Source organism: Calidris pugnax, unplaced genomic scaffold, assembly GCF_001431845.1.
Source record: "Calidris pugnax isolate Ruff unplaced genomic scaffold, ASM143184v1 scaffold219, whole genome shotgun sequence".
Taxonomy (NCBI): Eukaryota; Metazoa; Chordata; class Aves; order Charadriiformes; family Scolopacidae; genus Calidris; species Calidris pugnax.
The window spans coordinates 8,306,888-8,331,603 of record NW_015094507.1 but is presented as its reverse complement, the minus strand read 5'-3'; the positions used below and the strand labels follow the sequence as shown (position 1 = coordinate 8,331,603).

Below are 24,716 nucleotides of genomic sequence, written 5' to 3'. Positions count from 1 at the left end.
GAAAGGGGGGGGGGGGGGGGAGTAGGAAATAAAAGCATATATTTATCTGTATTGCTCTGGCATGGAAAAAAGCCTGCTTTTATAGCTTGGCCAATAAAGGACTCAAAGTTGTCTTTCAGAGACGTGTCAAACTGTATTGCAGCTTTTGACGAGTTAGGGTACTAACCTGTGTGCCTTTGAACATCAGCCAGAGGCTTGTGAACATGAATAATCAAGTACCTCTGTACTCCTTTTATAAATAATTAAGACCTAGAATTAAATTTGGGCAACCCTTTGCAGGATTGCATTTGTTAAAACACAGAGTAAAGGAACTCTAACTTCTGCTAGAAACACTGCAGTATTTAGAGACAGAGGATTCCTAGAACAAGGCTGACAGCCCTCACCATTACTGAAATAAGCTTTATTTCTCCCAAGCTTGTTGCTCCAACAAAACCAGTCACAACATACTCACAATGCTGTGGAATCAGTTATCAAATAAGACTTACCTTAAAAATAACTCATGTTAAGTGAAAAGGTGACTGATAACTATCCAAAGTCAGCTGTCACTAGAGAAGCCATCAAATGTGATTCCAGCACATTCCAGGAACCAGATGCCAGTTTGGATAGTAGAACAATGTTGTAAGTACGAAGCACTTACGTGCCATTGCAGCAGTCAAAAGGGCTGTCTCCGGCTCATTACAGCTTCTTGATAAAACCTTCAAGTATTACTCAATATAATACAGCAACATTCAAAGATGATTTTTGAATGAATGCTCTGCCTACAGAAGACTGTCTTCAAAGAACAGCGTAACACAAGACTGGTATGACAGAGAGAAACAATTGCATTCAGGCTTTCAGTGCTGCATTGTAACAGAACTTTAATTCAGTCCTTGACTGCGTGCAGTAAATGGATGATTTTCTGGAAGGCATAGCAGTTTTAAGCATATTAGGAAGCTCTTAATTTCCTCATTTCCATACAGCCTTTCCAGAAACACTACTAAAGCTTTTGCAATTTCCGGTAGGATGAGAACTATTGACTCAGTTATGTCAGTACCACCTCATGACACATTCACTACCCACAGAAGCATCAAGGTCATGATGTGCAACTGCTGAGGTTACTGCATACAGAGCTGGTTATCATTTTACTCAGTCTGCAACTCCAGAACTGCACACTCCTCTTGTTCAAGAACACTGACAGTTATTCCCTAGCAAATATCATCTTCTTTCTCGTGCTATCAGGAAAGAAAGAAGGCTCAGGGCAATACCTTTTTCATGAAGGTCAAAGATCTTAATATGAAAAGATGCTACGATGTAGGAGCTATTTACAGCCTCCCTGGCTGCAGTCCCTCTCCCACCCCGTAGGCTGATGTCCAGCACGACAAGCTTTGCCATGGGGAAGAGGAGCAGTAAGACTTGCAGGCTGTTGCAAGCAGAACACTTAATAAATGCCTTGATGTTCTTTGGCTTTAGGGGGAGAACAGGGTTAAACATGGAAAACATGACCTAAATGAGAATTCTTTTGGAGACAATTCTAAGTGTGAATCAGTATTGTTGTGCATACTAAAATCAAAGTTAATACTGTCTTTAGGAGAGTTAACTCTTCAAAACCTTTCACTCTCACTTTCCCTAGGGTGTTTCTCCATTCCTATGGAAAGCAGCTCTTACCTCCAGCACATGGACAGACAGACCCCTCGGGGATTGCTCACATTAAAGAAACTTTACAAGTAGAATTCCATTCAACAGATTTTATTTATCAATTTGGTTTCGCAATTACAACTGTTTCAGTTTTCTTCCACTGAAGACAAAATACAAACTTTTACAGCAACACTTGCAGAGAACATTCATAAGAGAACAGCTTGGTATCTGCACAAGTTGGCTTCAAGAAAAAGCCAGGTAACTTGAAGAGTCACTACAGTTCAGTGCCTAAAATTGATTCAGGGGCAAATACAACTACAGATCTATGAGCTACCTTCCACTTCAAAACACAAGGCCAAGAAAAACTGCAAGTTGTTACTTCAGGTTTGTTGCTAGTACGCAGCACAGAGTAGCTGATACTGCCGTTTCACAAAGGACTAATTACTTTCTATAGTGAGGCAGCCAAGCACGTGGTGAAGATGTATAATCCCAGCCTCCCCTCCCCCCAAAACAACCAAAAGGGAAACTATCCCGGCCACAACTCCGCAAACTGTGGGTTCTACCTTGTTGGCAAGGCTAACGAGCAAGCGGTGCGTAGTGCAGGCCCTCCAGAACATGACCACATTGATACAGTGCAAGCTGGCATTTTTCACATTGGCATCTGTACGTGTCAGAGATTCTGGGTTTCCTAAAGTCTTCAAAAGTAGCAATTGCTGGCACCAAGAAAAATTTAGTAACTAAGGCAAGGTATCCCTTCTACCCTTTTAAACAAAATTTGAGGCAAAAGATTAAGCAGGTTTAAGGCACTTTAAAAATTATTTCTTTGTTTGCTTCACCAGCATACTTTATCAGCAACCTAAATCAGGATCAGCACAGCTCATGAATAAGCATTTTAGCAACATTTTACAAAGCAACGAGTTCTTTGTGGCAATGGCTTCCACACTATAAAGTGCTCTGGAGCACTTCTCTGCAGGTTTCCCAAAAGATAGCCCTTTGAGGCCAAAAAAAATTATATACTAGGCATACAGTTTGCTTTGCTGAGCTGAAGAAGTCTGCCACACTTTAGAATAATGTTTCGCTCACTTCAAAGTACAGAATACAAGCTCATGGATATCTTTTTTAAACAAATAAATGTAATAAAATAGTTCTCAGATAGGGAAAGGACAGATTAAGTGATTTCACAGTAAGGCCAAGGATATACCATCTAACCCACACACATACTGTTGCTGGAAACTGGCTGCTCACGCTGCTGTTTTAATAAACCTGAGCTGATTGTCTTAGTTTCGTTTAGAAAACCAAAAGCTAATGAACTCAAAGATACAGTACTGCTGAGTAACTTTCTGGATTTTGTAGCAATTTGAGTTTTCTATACAGCACAATGGAAACAATGCCATTCAAACTAGAAGAACAGAAGAAAGCCACACTGTGCACTTTAGGTTTCCAACTGAAGTGCACTTGATTTGCTTCATATTTAAATTTCACTGCCATGACTATTATCTGCATTAACGCTAACATTTGTATCGGGTGCCAAATTCCAGTCAAGTCAGAGCTAGTAAAACAGTACTACGGATTATCCTGAAATTGATGATCAAGGGATATCATCAAAAGCTATGTATTATGTGCTACTTCCACCACTTGGTTTTATCCTTACTTTACTTCCATTTTTCCTGCAGGTTTATTTTCACAGGCACTCAAGGCAATCTACACTGGAAATGACGTACCTTTGAGACTCGGACCACATGACTGATCTGGCCAAGGGAATAAAAGAAAATTAAAAAGTACTATTTGGCCTAACAGATTTCCTTAACTGGTTAACTGCAGGGTGACACAAAGCTTATGCCAGGAAAGGGAAAAAAAAAAAAAGGGGGCAAAAGAAAAAAGGTGCAGCCCTGGCAGCCCCAGAACTACAGCAATTCTGACTAGGATCAAATTAGCAGATCCTCTGAACTACCCTCAATTGCTCCTTCAGAAAGCAGACATACAGGAGGGCAAAAAAGAGAAAAAAAAACCCACCAAACCCCTGAAATTAATTGCAATGAGTTTAAGAACCCTTTCAATAAGAAAAACCTCAGGACTTCCCACATACCAGTATTTCAAGTATAAGTGTAAGTTGTTGCCTCTTCATACAAGGAGTGAACTGAATTTTATCACTAGTTTTATGGTTGGTCTTTGAAGGCCAGAACAAAAGGTAAACAACTTAAAGCTTCTGTTTGTAGCTGAACATTACTGTACCATGCTCCCTCACCCCCAAACAAGGTCAATAAGGGACAGTTATTTAGTGTAAAGAGTTTTTAAACTGGAATGCTCAACTCATATGTATTCCATTCTCCTATATAAAGCTAGAACTTTATAGTTTTATTTATCTTTGAGATAGGTGGGACGCTTTTGCAGTCTACTGATTTTTTTAGTCTTTTAAGGCACTAATCTTCATTTCCCCTTTAAAGGAGACCCCTCTCCACCTTCAAAATTAATTGGAAAGGGCACCAGTTTTCTGTTTGGAATGCAGTATTTTATCTTGTGTAAAAAGATACGGGGTTATGTGGGTTATGTTATTCTGTTAAGACATTACCTACTTCTACAATTTTGTTCATCTTCCTAGCAGCCCACTGCAAGAGCCACAAGCTGCTAAAAATGGTGTTTCACTCCCTGAAGTCAGTCACCCATAATTCACATCTTGACAAAACTAAAGGGATACTGTATCAAATGTTGATTCAATTAGCCTTCACGATAAGTCATAATGAGATTGTCTACTCAAGACAGTGTTGCCACTGAATAAGAATCTCTGAATGTCTACATTTGGCATATCAAACAAAAAAAAAGTCCCACAGCAGCAGCCACTAAAGGAAAATAAGACAGCCATTAGAACCCATGCAGCATATTGCAAGTAATCCTGTTGAAGAGATTCGTGTCACCTCTTGCCAAGTATAATGTTGCAAAAATATTCATTTAAAGTCTTCTTTTAGAGATTTAAAGGATATTACGAACTGCTGTCTTCAATGAGCAACAAAAAATATTTTGGTTCAGTGAACTAAACGCGTTGGGCTACTAGTCCATTATAAAGTGGCAGGTCCTAAAGTGTGTGGTAGTTTCGGTCTTTTGACTTGCAGAATTTGTACAGAAAGAAAACAACAGCCTGCAGACCCAAAACAAGGACAATTCCACCTATGAAACTTGCAGCATCAAACGTAGATTTGCGTGGAGAAGGTGTAGGAGTCACAGTAGCATTCGTACCTGTTGAACACCACATTAGAGTTTGTGAGTGCACAATGCTCACAATGATTTCACAGATTTTAGCACTGGCTTCCTTGTATTAAGATTACTCAACACATCCAAACACCAATACAAAACCAAAAAATAATCAAAAGACATGTCAGCAGCTGTATTTAGATTAGTGATACTGAAATTCTGATTGAATACTGTTTGTACAAAGCTAGAGCTATTTATAGCCAAACTGCTCTGGATCTCAGTACTGAACGAGTCCCAGCTGGACTATTTGTACTTCAAAAAGCCAAAGCTTTCCTCCTTTACACAGAAGATATAACTGATGCACTCACATTCAAAACACATTTTCCAATCTCTGCTGCTTGCTCCTCCTTGCTCTAGTTTTTTTGCCCAAAGAAATCAGCTGAAGCCACAACACACATGAATCTGGAAGCTACAGCCATCTGCTGAGGGCTAGTTTTAAAGAGCTTTACTTCACAAAAGCTTTTAATGAAACAGCATATTCAAGACTGATGCTGAAATAAAATACGACGTTTTATTCCCATCACTGCAGCCCAATTACTTTTTTTTTTTTAAATAGGTATCCCATTATTATGCTGCAAGTGAATAACAAAATACCACCTCCCAAAGATAAGTGAGTTAACAAGAGAGTTCCAGCCACATTATTACAAGTGGCCAGCTGATTCTGTTTCACCACCATGTTCCTGACTCTTAATATCTCAGCACCTAGCTCTGGGTATTACCTGGCTACATATGTATGTCACCTTAACAACATTAGATGTGCCGTGAGGTTAGAAGTGACCACAGCAGATATACCAATACAACTTGAACGTTGTCACTTGGTAAGTCCTTCAAGATAACGCTTTTAAAGCCACACAAATTTCAAAGTATTTTACGCTTTACTTGTGCTAGAAGTAGCAGTTACCTGGAACAGTGGTTGTCCTGGTAGGTGAAGTTGCAGCAGTTGTAGGTAGAGGACTATGTGTCGTTGCATTGGTGACGTTAGCTGTTGGAGAGAAGACAGTATGTACATACCATGAGCTTCAAGAGCAAAGTTTGCAAGCAACAAAGTTCTCACGTGAAAGATTTGTCTTGTTTTGCTTAAACAAGGGTAAGCTTTGACCTCAGACTGTGCCCCACACAATATAGATGTTCAGCTGCATGGCATTAAGCCAAGTTTCTGCAATAAGGCACTTTTTTTTTTCCCAAACTTGCACACTGTTGTTAGCCAAATATTTCAAGGTTCTCCACAGATCACACAGTGATTCTTCCTTCAGACAAACCCACTTTTCTTCCAAGCACTCATATAAATGCTGGTATTTGAACAAGAACCAAGACACCTGCTTCAAGACAACAAACAATCTGCATCAAGGCAAAGGACTTGCATTAAACAGCCCTTAAAATAAGTTAGTATGTATTATACTAAAAAAGTACTTGATCTAGTATCTCTAGACAGGAGATAAACATAGGATAGCAAAACAACTACTTTCTCCCCGCCCCCAAAACACTAACTGTGGATGATATAACTAGATAAGCAAACACTCACCTGTAGCTAGACAGTCTCCTAAAAGCTCTTCTGTTATCAAGCCAGAACACTGGGTCTCTGACCACTCCCTCCCCTCACATTGTTATTACTGACAATTAATCAGCACTGCGCTATGTGCCTGGGACAAGCGCCAACATTTGTAGGTTTACTCAAAGCTAAATGTCACCCTACTGTACAGTAGGCGGTTCTGAGCCTAATCAGGTACCAACTCGTTACCTCCCAGCAGCAGATGCTTTGAATGATGAGATTTTTATTATTTTTTTTTATTAAGAACTTCACTGTTAAGATGGCAGCACGTGCAAAACCAGACATTTTTTAACTGGTCAAAAAAATAAATATATAAATCAACCTACCTCATAAGAATTCATGATTAGTGGAAATGACTAATCTAATTAAAACAATTCAAATAAAAATCTCTGTTAAGAGTTTTATAAATCCACTTCTTCCAAACTTTGGGACCATTTTTGTAATCCCTTTATCAGATGTTTAGTAGTCATGCTACTACAGTGATCTATGGAAAAAGCCCTCGCCCTCTATTTTATTCACCAGTTCCTAGCTTACTGCCATTGTACGTTCAGTGGGAGTGCATTACCTATAGTAGGATGAGGTGTGGGAGCAGAACTGGCTGTGGTGGTATTGGAAGACTCTGTGGTAGCATTGGCAGGTGCCGTGGTAGTATTGGCAGGTGGGGTAGTTGTATTGGCAGGTGCCGTGGTTGTATTGGAAGATGGTGTAGTTGCATTGGCAGGTGCCGTGGTAGTATTGGAAGATGGTGTTGTATTGGAAGGTGCCGTGGTAGTAGCACTGGGTGGTGCCGTGGTAGTATCTCTGGAAAACACACCTCTAGGAGCTATGAAAGAAAAAAAAAAAGAAGAGTTACGCTAAAGAGATTAATGACAGTGTTTAACTAAAAGGAGGGGAACATGAGCAGGCTGAGTTTTAGGGAATTCATACTATTGTAGTTTTGGACTGAAACTGCAAAGCAGCTAAATGTTCACCACACTAACAGCAAAAGTTGTAAGACTGAATACATGAAAAACCTTGTCACAGGCAGCCCAATCAAGGCAGCGTTCAGCTGGCAACTCCAGATTCCTCAAAGCAAACAGAAGGGAGGAGAGTCTTATTGTACAAGCATTAACTGTGCATGCTCTACACAGCAGGAGGGGAGGTAGTACTGCCTCCCAGCCTCACTGCAACCCAAACAGAACCCGTTGAGTTGAAGCGGAGATCCGAGTGGTCAGGCAGCTGAAACAGTGTGGGGAGAAAACGACGACATCCTCAAGAATTTGAAAGTTTAAAGCTTTCTGCTCTGAGAGCTGTTGCTCTCAACTTCAGCATGTGCTGTAAAAAAACCAAACCAAAACCAAACCAACAACTGTGAAGCCTTCTGCAACTTACTGTATTAACTGAGTTAATCAAACATGGACAACTTCTCTAAAGTGTTGCTTCATCACACACTGATACATCGGGAAGCTTCCTGCTGAAATACCATTATGTCCAGAAGCATTTAATGCTCAGGGTCCTCTCCATGTGGTTACTTACATCTTGAAACAATACATCATGGTGGGAAACTAGAGCCAACTGTTTCTACAGATCTGTAGGATGTATCCTACAGGTAGGATATATCCGTAGGGTGGATATATCAGAACCTACATTCTTTCAGGTCCCACTTGCATCAAGTCAGTTTTAGGTCCACCTTAATGTTTGTGCATGTCAATCCCCAAATGTAGTGCTTGCTGAGCCATGACTCTGTAACAGCTGATAAGGTACAGGTTCCTCTCATACCAGCAAAAATCCTCTACTGAAGGTGACAATTAAGTTTCCTTGAAAAGGCAGAAGCTAAAACATAACCTGATAACTCCGCTCCAAGTTTAACAGGAACAGACTACAGAAGGTCTGCTCTTACAGAACAAGGCATTGTAACAGCACACTCTCTTTGGAAAGCACTGAAAAATGGTACTTCTAATAGTCCTGATTAAGAAGTGATTGTTACGATTTTAGAAACAACACAGAAGTCCAAGTCAAGTGGAATTATTTCTGACTGGCTGCCACCACCACCAGAGACCCCATAGCAGCATGGAAACTCCAACTCTGTTGGTGTGAGCCAGCCTCTGTAGCATCACTGTTGAACTCATCTAGACAAGAGCATTAAGGATTTTCATTTCTTGTTCTAGATCTTAAAACCAAAAAATCCTAAAGTCCACTTCTTGTCACCTTTCAGAAAAACTAAAGTGGAGGGGCTTTCACAAAAGTGAAATTAAAGATTTAGTCTAAATTATTCAGATCCTGCAAACTTGTTTTGCATAGCAAGCATAAATTAATGAAAAGACTACAGCAGGTATGCAACTGAGCATGTTTCTAGCATGAAGGATCTACCTGATGCAGTTCTATAACCCAGATCCTGCATGAAGAGCTGTTCTAGTTAACAATTAAAACTGGAAGGTTCCTAAGTTCTTGCTATTTACTGCACCTCAGCTGAAGCAATGAACTTAGCAGGGGAAACATTTTTTATTTAATATGACAGGTTACTGTCCTGAGGATGCTGACAAGTTCCTTAGCATATGCTATATCTAATGGGAAACGTCCCCCATTTTAATCTAAGAAACCAAGGCAGTAGTCAGGCACAAGTGTCTAGTAAAATACGTCAGGCTTCTTGAAACAGCGACAGTGAGCAGTTCACTGCATGCACAATGAAACTGCATCTTTTAGTATCACATAACATAGGTTTAAGCTGGAAGCAAAGGGCTTATTTACATACTTGTACATGCTTAGATAAATTGTAGAAGGCATATTAACAAAGGTCAACAGATGAAGGAGTTTTAAATGCAACTGCTTCACGTTAAACAATGTGAAAGCTGAATATCTAAATACTTACAAGAACACTGTTCAATTGTGCAGTTGTATTGTTCCTCAGCAGTTTTACTTACACACCTTTCATCTATCAGAAAAGAAGAGACAAGAATATTTACAGCAGCAGAACTTTAAAGTGTTTGAGCCATTGTTCCTAAATACTAGTAAACTGTTCACAGGATAAACTAAACACCGTCTTCTAGTCAGGATAATATGAAAGCCACTTCAATATACAGAAATTCAGTATATTAATGAGTGGAAATTATAAAAGTTTTAGTGTTTTCTTTCACTACAGTTAGTCTATCACTCAAATAAACACTTAAGCAATACTTACACGTTGTTATGCACCATTCTGCAATAATAGCATAGCTTGGTGTTTTTTCTTCATAGTCTATAGGCAGTGTTTCTACTATTTGTGGAATTTTTCAAATTAAACATTTTGCATCTCTATGGTAGCATCATAATAAAAATAAATATCTTAGTGTCTTAAAATTCCTACATGCAAGCAAAACTTAGTTCCAGCTTTTCAAACAGATCTTTGACCTTGAAATTGTTGCAGGCATCAGTTTTTTATTCTCTGCCTGCACACCCTTCTCCCTGGACTCAGATTTCAACCTCTCCCTCAAACAAGTTACACAGATCTCTAGGGTGTTTGTAATATGTCCCTGTTGGTCAGACAACACATGCAGAATTCAGAAAAAGAGCTTCCTGAAGGACACTCTTGTACTGGACAAGTTACATTCAGAATTCTTTTCATTAGTTCCAAAGCATCTTAGCTTTCATATATAACCTTTCTTGGTCATCTACAATCAAAACCACTATTACAGTCAAGCCATTCTCTCCTCTTACTCAGTTTCCACTTCACATAAGAAGCACAAATAATCCACATAAGGACTATTTATGTAGTCTTTGTATGACTTTGTCAACAGCAACTTCGTTTCCTCCAGGACTGAGTACCAGAGGTCACTTAAATGTATTTACATCCAACTCTCCTACAAAGGGAAAAACAAAGCTCTGAATGAGAGCAGCTAATGCTTCTTTGGCTGTCATCCTCCCTTCAGTGGGCTGAAATCTTTAGTTTTAGGAAAACTACTCTTAATAAAACTTATTTAATGAACTGCTCTGCCTTATTGCATTTCTGTTCAGGAATAGTGGTTGTGACCACATTTATGACAAAACCTCAGAAGGGACTGAAGCACAGGGATGTGCCAGCATGCCAGAATCTACTCACGACTCCTTAACAGCAAACACAAGTGACTAGTTTATTCTAAAAACATTCTGAATCATCTGGGACACATTAGCTTATCAACAGCACAGATTTAGATCAGGAACATTAAAAATCTGGGATTATTTTGAATATGTTTAGCTGTCTCTATATAAAAACTTGAAACGTTTAACAACAGATGCAACTTAGGAGCTAATGCTCCATCAGGTTACCAGACAGAGTAGGACACTTGAGTAATGAACGTTACTGTAGATGTTTGGATTTAGTTGGGTTTAAGGTTCTGCATGGCACAGTGAGGATCTGCACTGTGTGGTCCTCCTTACCTTCACCACATCTGATCCAGTTGCACTGTGCTGCATCTGCTCCATTACCAATACACAAACTGCAGTTAGAACGGCTTTCACAGGTGCCTAGAAAAAAAAAGAAATGCACTAAAATTATCACTGTCAAAAGAGCATCTTCACCCGCAGAAGCAACATAGATCCGTACCTTCTCATAGGTACATCTCCTGGGTTAAGGCACCATCCTTCTCACTGAACTAACTACAACTGAAAGCTACAACTTTTGAATGCGTTTGACCAACACAAAAACATTTCCCTCCAGACACTACTGACAGTCCAAAACCAGACCCCACACGTACACCAAGACTGTGCTTCATGCAACCTCTAACTATAGTAAACTCAGAGGATACACTATTTCAGTGATGTTACCAAAGTCCACCAAATCAATTTTGCAGAAGTTCATTGAAACCACGGACGGTAAGAGCTTTGTTCCTTTTGATTACATTTTTCCTTTAGGCAATACAGCCAGCTATAAACAACCCTACAGTAGAAAGCAACCAAAATCTGAGAAGTAATGAAAAGAACCTAGAGGACTTCACATACAAATGCATATAGAGGAGAGCTGAAAGAAAATAAATCTATTCATATTTTGATCACAGCAGAAGCCAGCAACCTAACCAGTCCAGCTGCTTTTTTATGTCAATCTCAGCCAAACATTTTTGCCTTGAAACCACAACATCCACTATCTGGATCAAATAAGATCTTCTCCCAAGCTACAATTTTACTGTATTACTTTTAATTAAGACTTACTCATACAGTCATCATACTCAGAAAACCCACATACAGCCCACAACTCCTTACGCCGCATACACTCCAGCACATTTCACATCATATCCACCTACTCCAGACACTTTGGATGACCTTTCACTTTTCCCTGCTCTGCTCCCCAGTGAAGGGAATGCTGCTTTTCACAGATCTTTGGCAATCAGCGTGGCAATTTACATCTCCAGACAACAGCTATAAGTGCATTACCTAACTTCAGTATTCTGATAATTTGAATTAAGCCTGTATCCACCTGGCCTTTCTCTTGGTTAGGGTAGGATCAGGCTAGAAATATTGGTGCTGTTTCTTCACTTTCAAGAAACATAAGAAGAGATGGAAAAACCTTTGTTGGTTTGCATCAGTGAGGTATGCAACAGACTTGCCCTGTTCCCTTCAGAAATACCGCACTCAAACCACTTCAAGAGCTCTGTGACAGCTTCTGGGTAACAGATTTCGGTGGGGGGGAAATAAGGTAATTTATTATTCTGGGTATATTTCTGAAGAACAATCACAGCACAAACACCACTCACTTCTGATGAATTAACAAGGTTCACTTTTGTAAATTCCTCACTGGCACATAGAAAAATTAGCACAGTACATCTGTGCAGAGAGAAGGACAGTCAGTGCAGCCAGATAATACCAGGTGCACTCGGACTTAGAGTTTACTTTCAAAATACCTTTCCCAGACTAGCGCGGGGGAGGAACAGATTTGCAAGAGTAAAGGATCAGGAGACATATTCATCCCAGCAAAAGATTTCAAGAACGAGCTGCTAACTTCAAGGATCAGCAGCGGGGTGTCAGATGTTCTCCCAATGCTACCCCGCGGTGAAACACTCTCCGAGGTCTTTAAAGGGGGTAACAGAAAGCTCTCCAGTTCTCTCCATCAGCAGATACCCGCTTTTCACCGAAAAAAATTACTCTGCTACCACGAACTCAGCTCTTAAGTGTGGACAAGCTCATGTCTGCTCCCAAAACAAACCCAGTCTGGTGTACTGGGTAAATTCAGATATTCCCCTTACAGCTGAAGGGGAAAACTGGGAACACTAAGAGAAGCCTGGCCCGCTGGACCAACACTGCCCTCTCCCGCTGCGCCGGGGAGGTTGTTAACCTCCGGCTCCCGGCAGCCCCCAAAGCAGTTCACGTTCCGATAGGGCTGCCCGATATCGGCCTCCATCGCGGCACGGCTGCTGGGGCTCCGGGAGGAAACCCGGGAGGGCTGAAGCGGAGGTTCGGGGGCAGCGGCACCCGGCGCCATTGCGCAATGCGGCCCCAAAGCACGCCCGGACTCCCACAACAACTTCTGTCCTTCGCTCTCCGGGGCGCGCCGCAGGGGCTCGGCGGCTCTCGGCCACGTAAACGCTTTAGCAAAACGGCCCAGAGAGAGGAGATGAGCCCGCGGGGTCAGAATGGCGTCAGGATAACGAACACGGAACGCCGCGGGGGGGGGGAGGTTGGGGGAAACGAAAGCGGGAACAGGCGGAGCCGGAGAGAAGCGAGCCAGGCGCTCGGCGGGCTGCGGCCAAGGCGCTGAGGGCGGCGTGGCGGCCGAGCTGTGGGACCGAGGGACCCGCAGGGCGGCTCCGCGGCCGGGGGGCACTGCGGCGCTCCCCCCACACCCCCGGCGGGCACAGGGGGTCGGCCGCCCGGCCGGGCTCGGTGCGTGGAGCCCACCCCATTCCCCTCTCAGGGCCAGACACCGAGCGGGGCGCGAGAGGGACTGCCCCGTCAGCAACTGCCGGGTCGGGTAGCGGGGAGGGGAGGTCGCGAGGAAACTCACCAACGGTTGTCTGGGCGCTGAGCCCGCAGAAGAGGCAGGCCAGGCAGAGAGCGGTGAGGGAGAGCGCGGCTATCCGGCCCATGGCGGCGGTGAAGCGATGGAGGGGGGAATATGGGGTTGGTGGGTGGCGAAAGGCACATGGAAAGTAAAGAGGTGACTGGCGACAGCCCACATGGCTTTACCAAGGGCAAATCGTGCCTGACAAATTTGGTGGCCATCTACGAACGCGCTACAGCATTGGTAGATAAGGGAAGAGCAACTGACATCATCTACGTGGACTCCCCCCCCCGGTTCGATGCGTAGTGGAACGGTCCCAACCGCCACCCCGGTGTTTCCCGCGCGACCCCCTCCCCGCGGCGTCAGCAGAGCGGTGGCCGCTCATTGGCTGGGGGCGCGGCGGAGGGCGGGGATGTGGCGCGCGGACGGTGCGCCCCGCGCAGGCGCTGTGTGAGGGGAGGCGGAAGGTGGCCGTTGGCCGTTCCTCACGGCCGCTCCCCGGGGTGGGGGGAGCAAGCGAGCGGCCGTTTGCGGGGGTCGCACCGAGCGGCGGGGAGGGAGACGCTCCCCACCGGCAGACACTAGCCGCCTGGGGAGGGCCAGCCGCGGCGTGCGGTCTCTCCCTCCCTGGCGGGACGGCCGCTGGGCCATAACGGCTTGTACCCTGCGGGAGCGGCCTGGCGGGGCGGGAGGAGGCCGGGGTTGCTCATGGCAGAGGGATTGGCGATCCTCCGTGTTGCCCAGGGCTGGCTCCCTCAGTGGGCTGCTGCCGTTTTCCCTGAAGTTGCCGAGGCAGAACGGCTCCTCAGGCATCGGCTCTTGTGTCCCTGCCAGCTCTGCAGGTTTTTTTCAGTGGATTTCTCTAACGGAGCAATTTTCGTTGGTGTGTCGTTCACCTTTTCTACCCTGAAAAAGCATTAGTGAGTAGTACATAACTAGTGTGAGTAAGTATTAATCATCATCACACCTGAAGGTTAATAGCAGGCAGCTGTTGCACCTTGTCCCACTAGTGCCATGGCAGGTGGGAACAACGCCCTGGGAGTCCATAGGGAATAAATGTCTGCAGTACTACAGGGAAAGCTTGGGAAAAGTCGTAACCTTCACTCTTGTCACTTCCAGGTGTGCTGTAGAGAACGCCTGGAGAAGGATATTTGGGAATTGCATCACAGAAGAGAGTCCCCTCTCTGTTTTTTATTTTCCCGTCTCTCTCTCCTTTGTTTTTCCCCGAGGCAGTCTGAGTCAATGTATAGCATCAACAGTGGACTCTGCAAATAAAAGTTTGTTTGTAAATCTGCCTCAACGTTTTGTGCAATGCCAACACAGACAAAGGTTGGGAAACCAAGGCAAACATCCGTGCTTGTAATCAGCAAAAGCCAAGCTGGAGCTATAAAGCCAATTTCAGTATGGTCCTGATTTGAGAAAGGCACCAGCAGAATGAAAGGACAGATGAAAGAGTTATAATCAGGAAAATTCTCCCCTGTTTCTCCCAGTGTGAGCTGGGCTTGGGCAGTAACAAGGAAACTGCCAAATAAATCTCTAGCTTAATCTTCCATTTTACTTTCTTTCCTGAAGGTGTTTTATTGCCAAGAGCCAAGAGACCAATACAACATCAGAAACTTTAAGACAAGCTACCTATCACCATTACTGTGTGAGCTCTGGAAAGATCTGCAGGACTGTTGGTAATACACAGTTTGGGTATAGAGCTTTCTGACAAGCTTCTGTACCATCATATATTGTGGTGCTTCTGCTAGTGGGCAAGACGGCTAATGCTCTGCCTTCCTGCAAAGGAGTCTTAGGCTGAAAATATAAAAAAATGGCTGCAAAGAAAACAGCAGGGAATAAATTTTGTGTTATGAATGGAACCTCGTAGCAGCTGCAGTGAAATGACCCAGTATGTTTTGTTGGATGTAAATGTCAGTGACATCTGAATCTAGTTCTGAAAAGTGATAAAGTGACTGAAGTGACGCACTCACTTTAGTTACCTTTCATTCATTTTACAGGACTGGTAGTGTGAAATAGTTCAGTTTGTCCTGCAGTATGATTAAAGTTGCTGGCTTTTTAACAAGAAGAAATAATTTTCACATTCATTATTAAAATACTGCATGTAAAATAAATTGAGGAGCAGCATAAATACATATTGCAACATAACTGAAACTGCAGTGAGCATTGAATATGGGAGTTTCCTAAGGCTTCCACTCATCTCTCCTGGCCATGCCTGCAAAGATTTTTATGTCCTTCTAGGACAAGGATCTCCTTCTTTTGAGAAGGAAAACAAATGAGACGTTTGTTAAATGTGATGATAAAAGACAAGACTCTAGCAGATGTGTTATGTGTATAGAAAAACTCAGAGAAAATTAAGTAGATAATAAAACGGAACTAAGATTAGCAGCAGGGCAAGAATTACAGCTACAGCTTGTCTCCACAAGCAAGTGAAAACATGCCTATCCTAATCCTGGGGGCTGCTGGGAGTCCAAGGGAATGATAAATGTGGTTTTGTCTGTTTTTTCTTAAAGTCAGCATCTGGGGCCTTTGTTGTAGCATGCAGTCAGCAGGATCACGGCAGTCTGGGTTGTTGTTGTTGGATTTAAAATATCACATTCATCACTCTGTTCATTTTTCGTTGAGCTGTTATATACTTAGTGGTTAGTAAGGCATTTACCTCTGGTTTGAATCTATAAGGAATTTCCAGCACTGCGTTACTGGAAATTTATGTAAAGTCCTTGGCAAAAATGGGTAAAACCTAGGGGTCTGCCGATGTCCTCTTTAGGGAAGCACATTTTAAATGTAGTAAATGCCCAGTATTTGCAGCACATCATGTTCTATCAATTGGTGCTGGGCAAGATGTGATAACAGGGCTTTTGGAGAGGTTCCAGAGGACCATACTGCAGTTAGGGATAGTAGCAATAAATGAAAAAACCCCCACATTTAGTAGATAGACAGAAGGGAACATATATTTGGTTCCAGTTATAAACATTTCCGTTCATTTCCAAATTGTCATTTCACCTGCACGAAAAGAGAAGTACATGTGAAATGTAAATACATGGTGGGTGTTTTAACAAGGGAAATACACCATCCAAAGAGGTTTGGGGGGATTTCATACCTTTGCATAATGTGACACATTACGTAAATAAAACACTGTGTAATCTGCTAAAGAGAAGAGTTTTCTCAGGAGGCAGGATGCTGCCCTCTGCCCTTTACAGAAGGGAGTTTTTGTATATGGTTGCTGGGAAAAGAACTTCTCCAAAACCAGCGCTTGGCAATGAACATCTTCACCTCCCCGTCTGCCCCTGAATTTCCCGGACTTTTGGAGAACCCGTGGCTTCCCTCTGGGCTTGCACATCCTCTGGATGCTTGCTCACACTGCTTCTCGGGTCTGGCTCCCTCAGAAGATGCAATGGGATCCTGGTGATTTGATCAGAACTGTAGGTTACAACAGAAAATACGGCACAAAATGTAATTTTGGATTGAGGTTAAGATGATTCTTCCTTTCCTGTTTCATCGATCATCACCTTGGGGTCCTTAAGCATATCCAACTTGCAGGCACCGGGGAACCAGGATTGAAAGACACTTTCTTTTAGGTGACCTCTTTAATACCAGATGAAAGATTTTACCACATTTTCTCTGGCAGAGTATCCTGCCGCGACCAATGCAAAGACAGTAATTGTGGCTTGCCCGAAGGATCATTATGCCTGAAATTCAAAATATTTCCTGGTTGTACTCTCCTCTTCTCGTTATAACGTTTTCCATGTGGTGTAACTTCAGCCGGTTGTCCCCAGCCCGCTCACCCTGTGTGGCAATCCTAGATCCTGAGCCTCTGAGCCCTGGATGTCACACATGTGAGCTTTGGGCATGGGATGGATGAGCTTTTGGGTACTTGAGGTGACCAGGCGTTTGTCTGCCCTGAGGGATCCTGAGCGCTGCCCGTTGCCAAAGCGGTGAGAGTTTCTGGGCTCTCACAGCTGCTGGGATCAGGTCATCTGGACTCAAAGCACACGCTGTGCTATAGCTTGGTCCTTTGTGGGGGACACTGGGGACATTGGGGTGCAGCTATGCCACAGAGCAGACCTGCCGTGGGTGACCAAGCCAACAGCAAATAAAAAAATCAATTAATTGCTTTTTAGCATTGTCCTCTATACCCTGCAGAACTAAAATTACTTTTCTGACTTTTATCTTTAAACATCTGAGTACAATTTAAAATCCTTGCAAGAAATACGAGCCACTAACCTCTGCCCCAATACTGAGTTTTGAAGCCATATCCTTTCATAGCAATAGTCTCGATTACTTATGAAAAGTAATTTGTCAGGAAATTATTCTTTTATGAAGAAAATCCAACACCATATTTTCATCTTTGGCACAGAACTAGGAAGTGAAAATAATTATTAATTGATTTGAAATGTTCCTACAGAAGACTTAGTTCGTCCATAGTAGTCTTGGTATAGATTGCAGAGTGCTTTAGAAAATAAAAGGAGAAAATGTGTTAAAGGCTTCTTAGCTAACTACAGACAGATACAGATATTTTAGAGTAAAAAATCTTTTTGTTTTGTACAGTAAGTAAAGAAAAACCTAAATCCCCTTGCTAAAATTAAGACAATCCCTGTGCTCACTCAGAGCATGTGGAGATCGCTCTAGGTCTGTGCCCTCTTCAGGCATTCAGTTAAACATTTACTGTTTTGGTAAACTCATTCCCATTTAACAAATACACTTAAGATTGTTGCTTTTCGTTAAATCCATGGGCTTAAGCTCGGACAAAATTAGGTCTCTCTTAATACTTCTCTAATTCAGCCTCTCCCATCTTACAACTGGTGCTCTTTTGGGGGGTTTAGCAGCTCATGTGGTGAGCCCAGGAGCAAAGGTCGCTCAGCACAGCTCTTCCCAGCGCTGGAAATGGTGCTGAGAGAGCTCTTTGTACACCCGTGGGGTCCCTGGCAGCGCAGGGCTGGTGGAGCCCGGTATCTGCATCCAAGCCCAACAAGTGAATGCTCTTTCCTTTGAACTTCCAATGCAACCAATTGTGGCCTCTCTTTCCAGGCTGCGTTTTGATTTTCCACGCATTTTCTCATTTTGTAGTGCTTACCTGCCCTCCTCTGCTGAAGCCATCCATGCCCACTGCACCTCAGAGAGATCTTGCATGTAAGAAATCACTGCTGCTAGTGTGTATTATAGAATTGCATCCACAGGTAACCTTAAAATTTCCTGGTTTGCAGTAACCTTATAAACAATGTTTTTTCTCTGCTTTAGTGGCAATAGTCACATTTTTATTATTTGAGACCATCTGCCAAAAATAATTACTTAAAGCTTATGCCTGCTCTACCATTTCCTAGTTTTGGCCTGATGTGGCCCAACCTGATTTCCATGGTGTAACTTGTAGCTTACAGTGGTCAGTGCAGGATCAAAGTATGGCACCCAGAGAGACCACAGGCCTGCAAAGAGGTTTTTTTTATCCTTTCCTCTGAGATGTCTGAATTACCACATACAGACTATATACGGGGCAAACCTGGCAGGGCAGTTGTGCTGTGGAGGTTGTGGTAGAGGCAGAATTTAGCCAGGAACAGCTGGATTTATCCTGATAGGTGTGTATCCATCTGTCCACCCCTGCTTTAGCCAAATGTGCATTTTATCATACCTGCTTGTCACTATATCATCGTATTAACAGCATTTCCCATAAACTCTAGACTGGCACTGAGATGTCTTCACAAGTTTTTTTCTATACTTTTGTGAAAGTGCTTTTTAACAGCTTATGAACATTTTTTTTTAAAGCCAAAAGAATGTTTCCGAGCCATTCACATGTGCAAGAAATGCTTTTATTCTTGCCTTAAGTGAAAGCCATCAAGATCTGTAAAAAGCTGTACCTTGCAGCAGGCAGGAGACCCAGCTGGCGATCACGGCTCGAAGGTCCCACAGTCAATGATCTTGCAGGGTACCGCAGGCCTTTCGTTGTACGTAGGTACGGCTTCCAGTCTCTGGAGGACCTCCGTGCCCTCAATCAGTTGTCTACGGGGGGGAGAAAGTGCAGATATAGCCCATATCTGTCCAGAGCCAGCTCACCATCTCGTGTGGGGCTGTAAGAAACCATATACATGGTTTCATACCGTATCCCACCCCATCCCACCCAGCAGAGTGGTTCCAAGTGGGGCAGAGCAGAGCTGGAAAGTGCCCGGCTGTCCTCACTATCCCTGTGGCTGCTTTTTGCTCCCTCAGGATTAAACTCCCACCAGATTTAAGAGGCCCTGGTGATAAGATCATGGATGGCACACCTTTCAGATTGCACAGAGCCAGTGGCAAGGCAGAAACTGGGGGTGAATGCCACCAGCCAGCAATTGCTGTTGGTTTGTTCTCTGTAGGTTAAGACAGTTGTGCTATTTCCTTCCTTTAAAATCTTATCTTTCTCCCTGATGCTGTTACATGGAAACAGCACTGTGAATTTCTCGCTCCGTGGTAATACATACATATTTTACTCTCTTATATCAAGCAAACTGCTCAGAGCAATAGTCTTCCTTATTATAGTCCTGAAAATCTAAAAATCTTAACAGGGCCAGCTGTGTACATTGACCTACTGAGAACAAACTCTCAGCACACATCTGCTAAAATAATTTTGTTCAGCTTGTGAGGGCAGAGCCGAGCCTGGAGGCTTTGCTCAACAGCCCCCTGTCCATCAGGGCTCACCTTTGGCTGGCACAGAGCTATGCAGCCATCAGTTTGTAGCCTCCATCCTGGAGAGGCCCCGGCAGCTCTGTCATAGGGTTTTCCAGCTTGAACAATGCAGGCCAGGGCAAAGCAAGGGAGGGATGGGTGGTGTTAGGTACTTCAAATCTGACTGGTCCATCCTCCCCCTGGCCAGAGGCAGCTGCTCTAGGGATTTCATGGATGCTTCCTCCCGAGCAGCGATGTCCTGTGGGACCAGGGTGACCTCCTGCGCAAGCTTGTGCGTACCTACCCGAAAGCCACGTATTTTTTGTCCAGGTATGGAGTTGGCTGGAGGGTGATGTAGAACTGCGAGGCGTTGCTGTGCCGGCCCTTGTTGGCCATCCCAAGGACCCCTCTTCCCTTGTGACGGACGGAGAAGCTTTCATCTAGGGAAAGAGTTCATGGGTGAAAGGCTGCAGTTGTGTTGCTCCCTTTGCTGCTATTCACCACACAGCTCCCTCCTGCCAGCTCCTGCAGGCACCCCTTCTCCTCATTCCCTGCTCTCCCTTTCCCTTCTCCTGTTCCCCCAAAAGGTCTCATTGAGTCTCATGCAGGCAAAGTCTGGTTTGAGTCAATGACTTTCCTAGAAAGAGCTTCTCACTACTGCCTAATGCTTGAGCCAGCGAGGAAGCCAATGAAAAAATATCCATAAAAAAGCACTCCAGGTATTTCAGAGTATTTGAGCCACAGCAGTGAGGCCTCTGGCTCCCCCTCATTGGTCTGTAATGCCCCTTGCCAGAGTAGCTCCAGGCACTTAGAACAGCATTTCCCTCCAGCTTCTTGGGATTATTCCCAGTGTATGGAGGAGGAAAGCATGAGGCAGAGTGGATGCTCCAAGAAGGGTGAAGCGGAGAAGATGCCCCATGAGCACAGTGATGGCTGGGAGGACAGGACATGCCTGGCTGGGGCAGGATGCCCAACTGCTCCCCATGCTCGATGAATCACACGGGAGGGTGAGCTGGAGACTTGTTTAGCCAATAAAATGACAGAGCTGAATAAATGGACAGCAGATACTTAGTTCAGGAAGCTGGGGTGCTCCCAGAGCAGAAGCTTTGTTCCAGGGTGAGGAGGCAGACAATGGGAGCAAGAACCACGAGGAGGTGAAGAGAATCCTCTGTGCCAGCTGAGGAAGGACTGGTGAAGGAGAGAAGTGGCTCTCAAGAAGATGACTGGGGAAGGATAGGCATGAGGCATGCTTGGGTTTGGGGAATGATGGCAAGGACTTGATTGCCTCTTCAGGGAGGGGAGGCTGGCTATGGGTTGGGGAACAGGGAGTCCACTGATCCTGACCTCCTCTGTCATCTATCTCTGACCTCGTCACACTGAGCAATCAAGAGCCCCATGGAGCTCTCAACAAGCTTGAAGGAAACTGTAGAAATATTTAGATGTTATTGTTCTCTGATTTTTAAAAAAATTCTTTTTACCCTGTTTGAGTGCCCTTCTCAGAAAGTGATTCATAAAAATGGTAATTAAATTTTAACTGAACAGTTACTCCCTGACCGCTGCCTTGTGGTTTGCAAAATGACTTCAGCAGACTAATTTTGGAGTAGGATGCTTTGTCCTATGACATGACGCTCCGATCCGAGTGATTCTCTGTAATTACCTCAGCCCTTTCAGCTCATTACAGTAAAATGCGGTTGCGTCCCATAAATTCCAGCAAGCGTTGCAGTGCCCGGACGAGCGCCAAGCGCAGAGTCTCCCGGCACATTTCCGGCTGACAGAGGCATCTCTCACCCTTTCCAGATATCGAAGATATTTGTCCTCTGCCCTCAGTGTAAAATAGTTTGGCGGGAAGCACTGGGAAAGCAATTTAAGACTTAAAATATAAAGGCATACCCAAGTGAACGCCTTTCTCAAGGAAGCTTTTAATTAAAAAGGGGGAGGTGAAGAATTAGCAATCCTCTCCTTTAATACATCAACACGTGGAGTATGTACAATATGGGTAATAAAACTCTTTCAGGGACACTTTCAAGGTTGACAGATTTGAAATTAAATCCACCTTATAATTACTTAAGTGGTTTTTGATGCATTGTCACCTTCCCACATGACATGGCAGCTTCTTTCCTGGGTAGCACAGGGAAAGCATGAACTCTGCCTGGAGGAAGAGGAACAGCACACATGGGGCCGTGGCTGTCCTGCATGCAGAGGTGCCTACACACCCCCAGGCTCGTTTTCCTCCATGGGTGATTCCTACCCAAACAGAAGGTGCAAAGGGTTTGAGGTGTGTGCTAGCACAGATCTAATGGGCAGCATTTCTGGAAAAGAGGATTCGCAAACTTTTAAATCCTTGGTGATGTCCACCTTGCAAACAATTTAAGAGCCAGCCCTAGTTTTGTCTGACACCAGCTTATGTCCTTTCCGAGATGTGCGTGTCCTGAGAGCCCAGGCTTGCTGCTATTTCAGGAGCTGCAGCATCAAAGAAGTGACTTTTGACCCTTCCTGCCCACTCCAGGCAGGGCGTAGCATTTACTGCCTTAAATCTCACACACTGGGCTTCCACTCCCCGCAGCTTTCCTGCCTGCCAGCGCTGAGACTCGGCCGGGCAGAGCTGGCCAGTGACCTGCCTCTGTCCATCCTGGGGTTTTGCTCCATCTGTCCTGGGGCCTCGAGATGAGAGAGGTTTCTCCTCACGAGCAGGCTCTTCAGCCTCTTGGGAAAGAAAGTTTTCAGCTACACTTGGCATTTCTGATCTCACTGTTGGCTACTGCCCAGCCTGCTCAAATGTCATCTCGTTTGCGCCATTGGCAGTGGGAAAGCTTTTACATAAGGGAACATAAATCAGTTTCAAAAGTGCTTTAACTGTCATAAAACATCTTTATGGGTAGCATTTAATCTAAACAGAAGATCCCGAATATCTGTGTCAATTATATGGGTTGTTTTTCTTAAATATTGCATGGTATAATGTTCTCTTTCTCTTAACGTTTTATTACTTTATACCAGTATGAGGGAACATTTTTTGTTCCCTGCACTTAGCTCGTGTTTGTCATTTCTCGACTTCCACGGTTTTATGGGAGATTGGGAAGTCACTGCCCTTACAGCCACAGACTCACACAACCGCTGGCACCGACACCTGCGGTGTCCCCAAGCCTGAAAAGCTGCCTGAGGTCCAGGAAATGTAGAGTTAAAGCATTTAAACAAGTGGTATATCGGGTGTCTGGAGATCTGTATGTAGCTAATCCACTTCTACATTCCTAAGGTCCTGCCCACAAAGGTGTTGGCAGTTGGAAGCAGGAAAGTGGGTGACCATCAGCCCTTGTTCAGGCAGGGAGAAGGGGCTGATGGAGCTGAGCCTCATCAGAGGAGGGGGCCAAGGTTACAGATCAAGAAGTGACCTCGCTAAAGCAGTCCGCTCGTGCTAATATAAGTGGATAATAATTCTGACTGAAAAGCAACCTCTTTTGCTTCAGGGAGATGAAAGGAAATTCCCAGGTTATTCTGTAAGATCAGGTAAAGACCTTGATTTTTGCAGAAATTTGCCATTACGCAGTAAGATAGCTGAGGAACCTTACCTTCAAAGGTGGGACCATAAATTGACTCTCCTTCATCTCCGTTTCCAGTTATGATGTCTGCAGGGTAGATAAAAGTAGTGATCAGAGACCAGGTTTATCACAGGTGTTATTTGGAGTTATCAGTGAGCAGCTCAGCCTACGTCAGAGACCTGGGCTGTGCATCAGCCTCGGGGAACAACTACATCCATCTTTCTGTTTCACTACTAATATTTTATCAGACCTTTGGGAAGAGCTCGGCTTCCACCCCAAGATACGATCTCTCTATGGTGAGCTATTTCACGTGGTGCATTTAGTTGCTGCCCAATGTCTGTTGGAGGGAGCAGGATTAGAACAAGGAAGGATGAAAATGCAGCTGTGGTGTTATGGTGAGTTGAGACCACTAACTTGTCTAAGAAAAGAGATTCAATAAGAGAGAAACTCCTATGGAACCAGATTTCTGATGGGCGAGACACTAAAGAAATCTGATGCATCTATTTTTTAACTTTTTTTTAAAAGAAGTTCGTTGTGTTACTTTGTTTAGGCATTGTCTTACACCAGTCGGGTTATGGTTAGTCCTCTACAGTAGCAAACTTGTAATTTCAGGTTGCTTTTATGGACTACATAGATATCTGCATAGTTATTCATGGGAAGAAGGAAGTGTATCTTCAAAGTATAAACTTAAAATGGATTTAAGCACACACATTTGGAGCAGGCGAGGCGGATTTAGGTAAGAAATATAGACAGATAAGATGGATGACAGACCAAAAGGGAATAATGAAGGAAATGCCTTCTGATACACTAACTATCTCGACTTCCCTGGGGATGTCGGGCAGGCTGTGTGACCCATCATCTTTCCTACTGTCTTTCTCCTCAATTCCAAACTCCAGGCATAGCCCTGGTGTTCAAACAACTCACCAGCACGTTTGGAAGGGCTCTGATACTTGGCTAAAGGCCTCTGTAAATTAATATATCTGTAAAACAAGTAATATGTTTTCTATGGGTATTCTTAGTGTTTTCATGTTTCCAATTAGTTTTCTAATTATTACCAAAGACCTCCATGGAAAAGAGTTAATGCTTTCAATTAGTTTCCTAAATTCTTTTGAAGAGGTCTTGGATAATCAAAAGAAAAAATTATCCAAACTTTTCCTACGTTTAGAAAGTGAGATGGCTAAAAGAGAAAATGTTTTCTGTTTTTTATATATATATATAA

General features: G+C 43.8%; 2 protein-coding genes across 4 annotated transcripts in view; both read right to left on the bottom strand.

Annotated features, from left to right (window-relative positions):
• Positions 1 to 1,709: 1,709 nt before the first annotated feature.
• Positions 1,710 to 13,477, bottom strand: CD164 (CD164 molecule, sialomucin). The gene is made up of 6 exons (XM_014964632.1): positions 13,338 to 13,477; positions 10,781 to 10,867; positions 9,258 to 9,320; positions 6,975 to 7,232; positions 5,762 to 5,842; positions 1,710 to 4,845 (listed from the first exon to the last, which is right to left on the bottom strand). The coding sequence occupies exons 1-6, from the start codon at positions 13,417 to 13,419 to the stop codon at positions 4,685 to 4,687; spliced, it is 732 nt and encodes a 243-aa protein (XP_014820118.1). The 5' UTR covers positions 13,420 to 13,477; the 3' UTR covers positions 1,710 to 4,684.
• Positions 13,478 to 16,318: 2,841 nt separating this feature from the next.
• PPIL6 (peptidylprolyl isomerase like 6) overlaps positions 16,319 to 24,716 on the bottom strand; it is a 12,176-nt gene continuing 3,778 nt past the window's right edge. The window contains exons 6-9 of one of the 3 annotated variants that reach the window (XM_014964683.1): positions 23,528 to 23,584; positions 20,269 to 20,404; positions 19,184 to 19,325; positions 16,319 to 17,693 (exon numbers count right to left, since the gene is read on the bottom strand). In XM_014964683.1, coding sequence (XP_014820169.1) covers positions 19,214 to 19,325; positions 20,269 to 20,404; positions 23,528 to 23,584 — 305 coding nt within the window. In that variant the 3' untranslated portion in view covers positions 16,319 to 17,693; positions 19,184 to 19,213. The remainder of the gene's footprint in view (positions 17,694 to 19,183; positions 19,326 to 20,268; positions 20,405 to 23,527; positions 23,585 to 24,716) is intronic. The other 2 variants (XM_014964684.1, XM_014964685.1) reach the window with 2 other exon arrangements.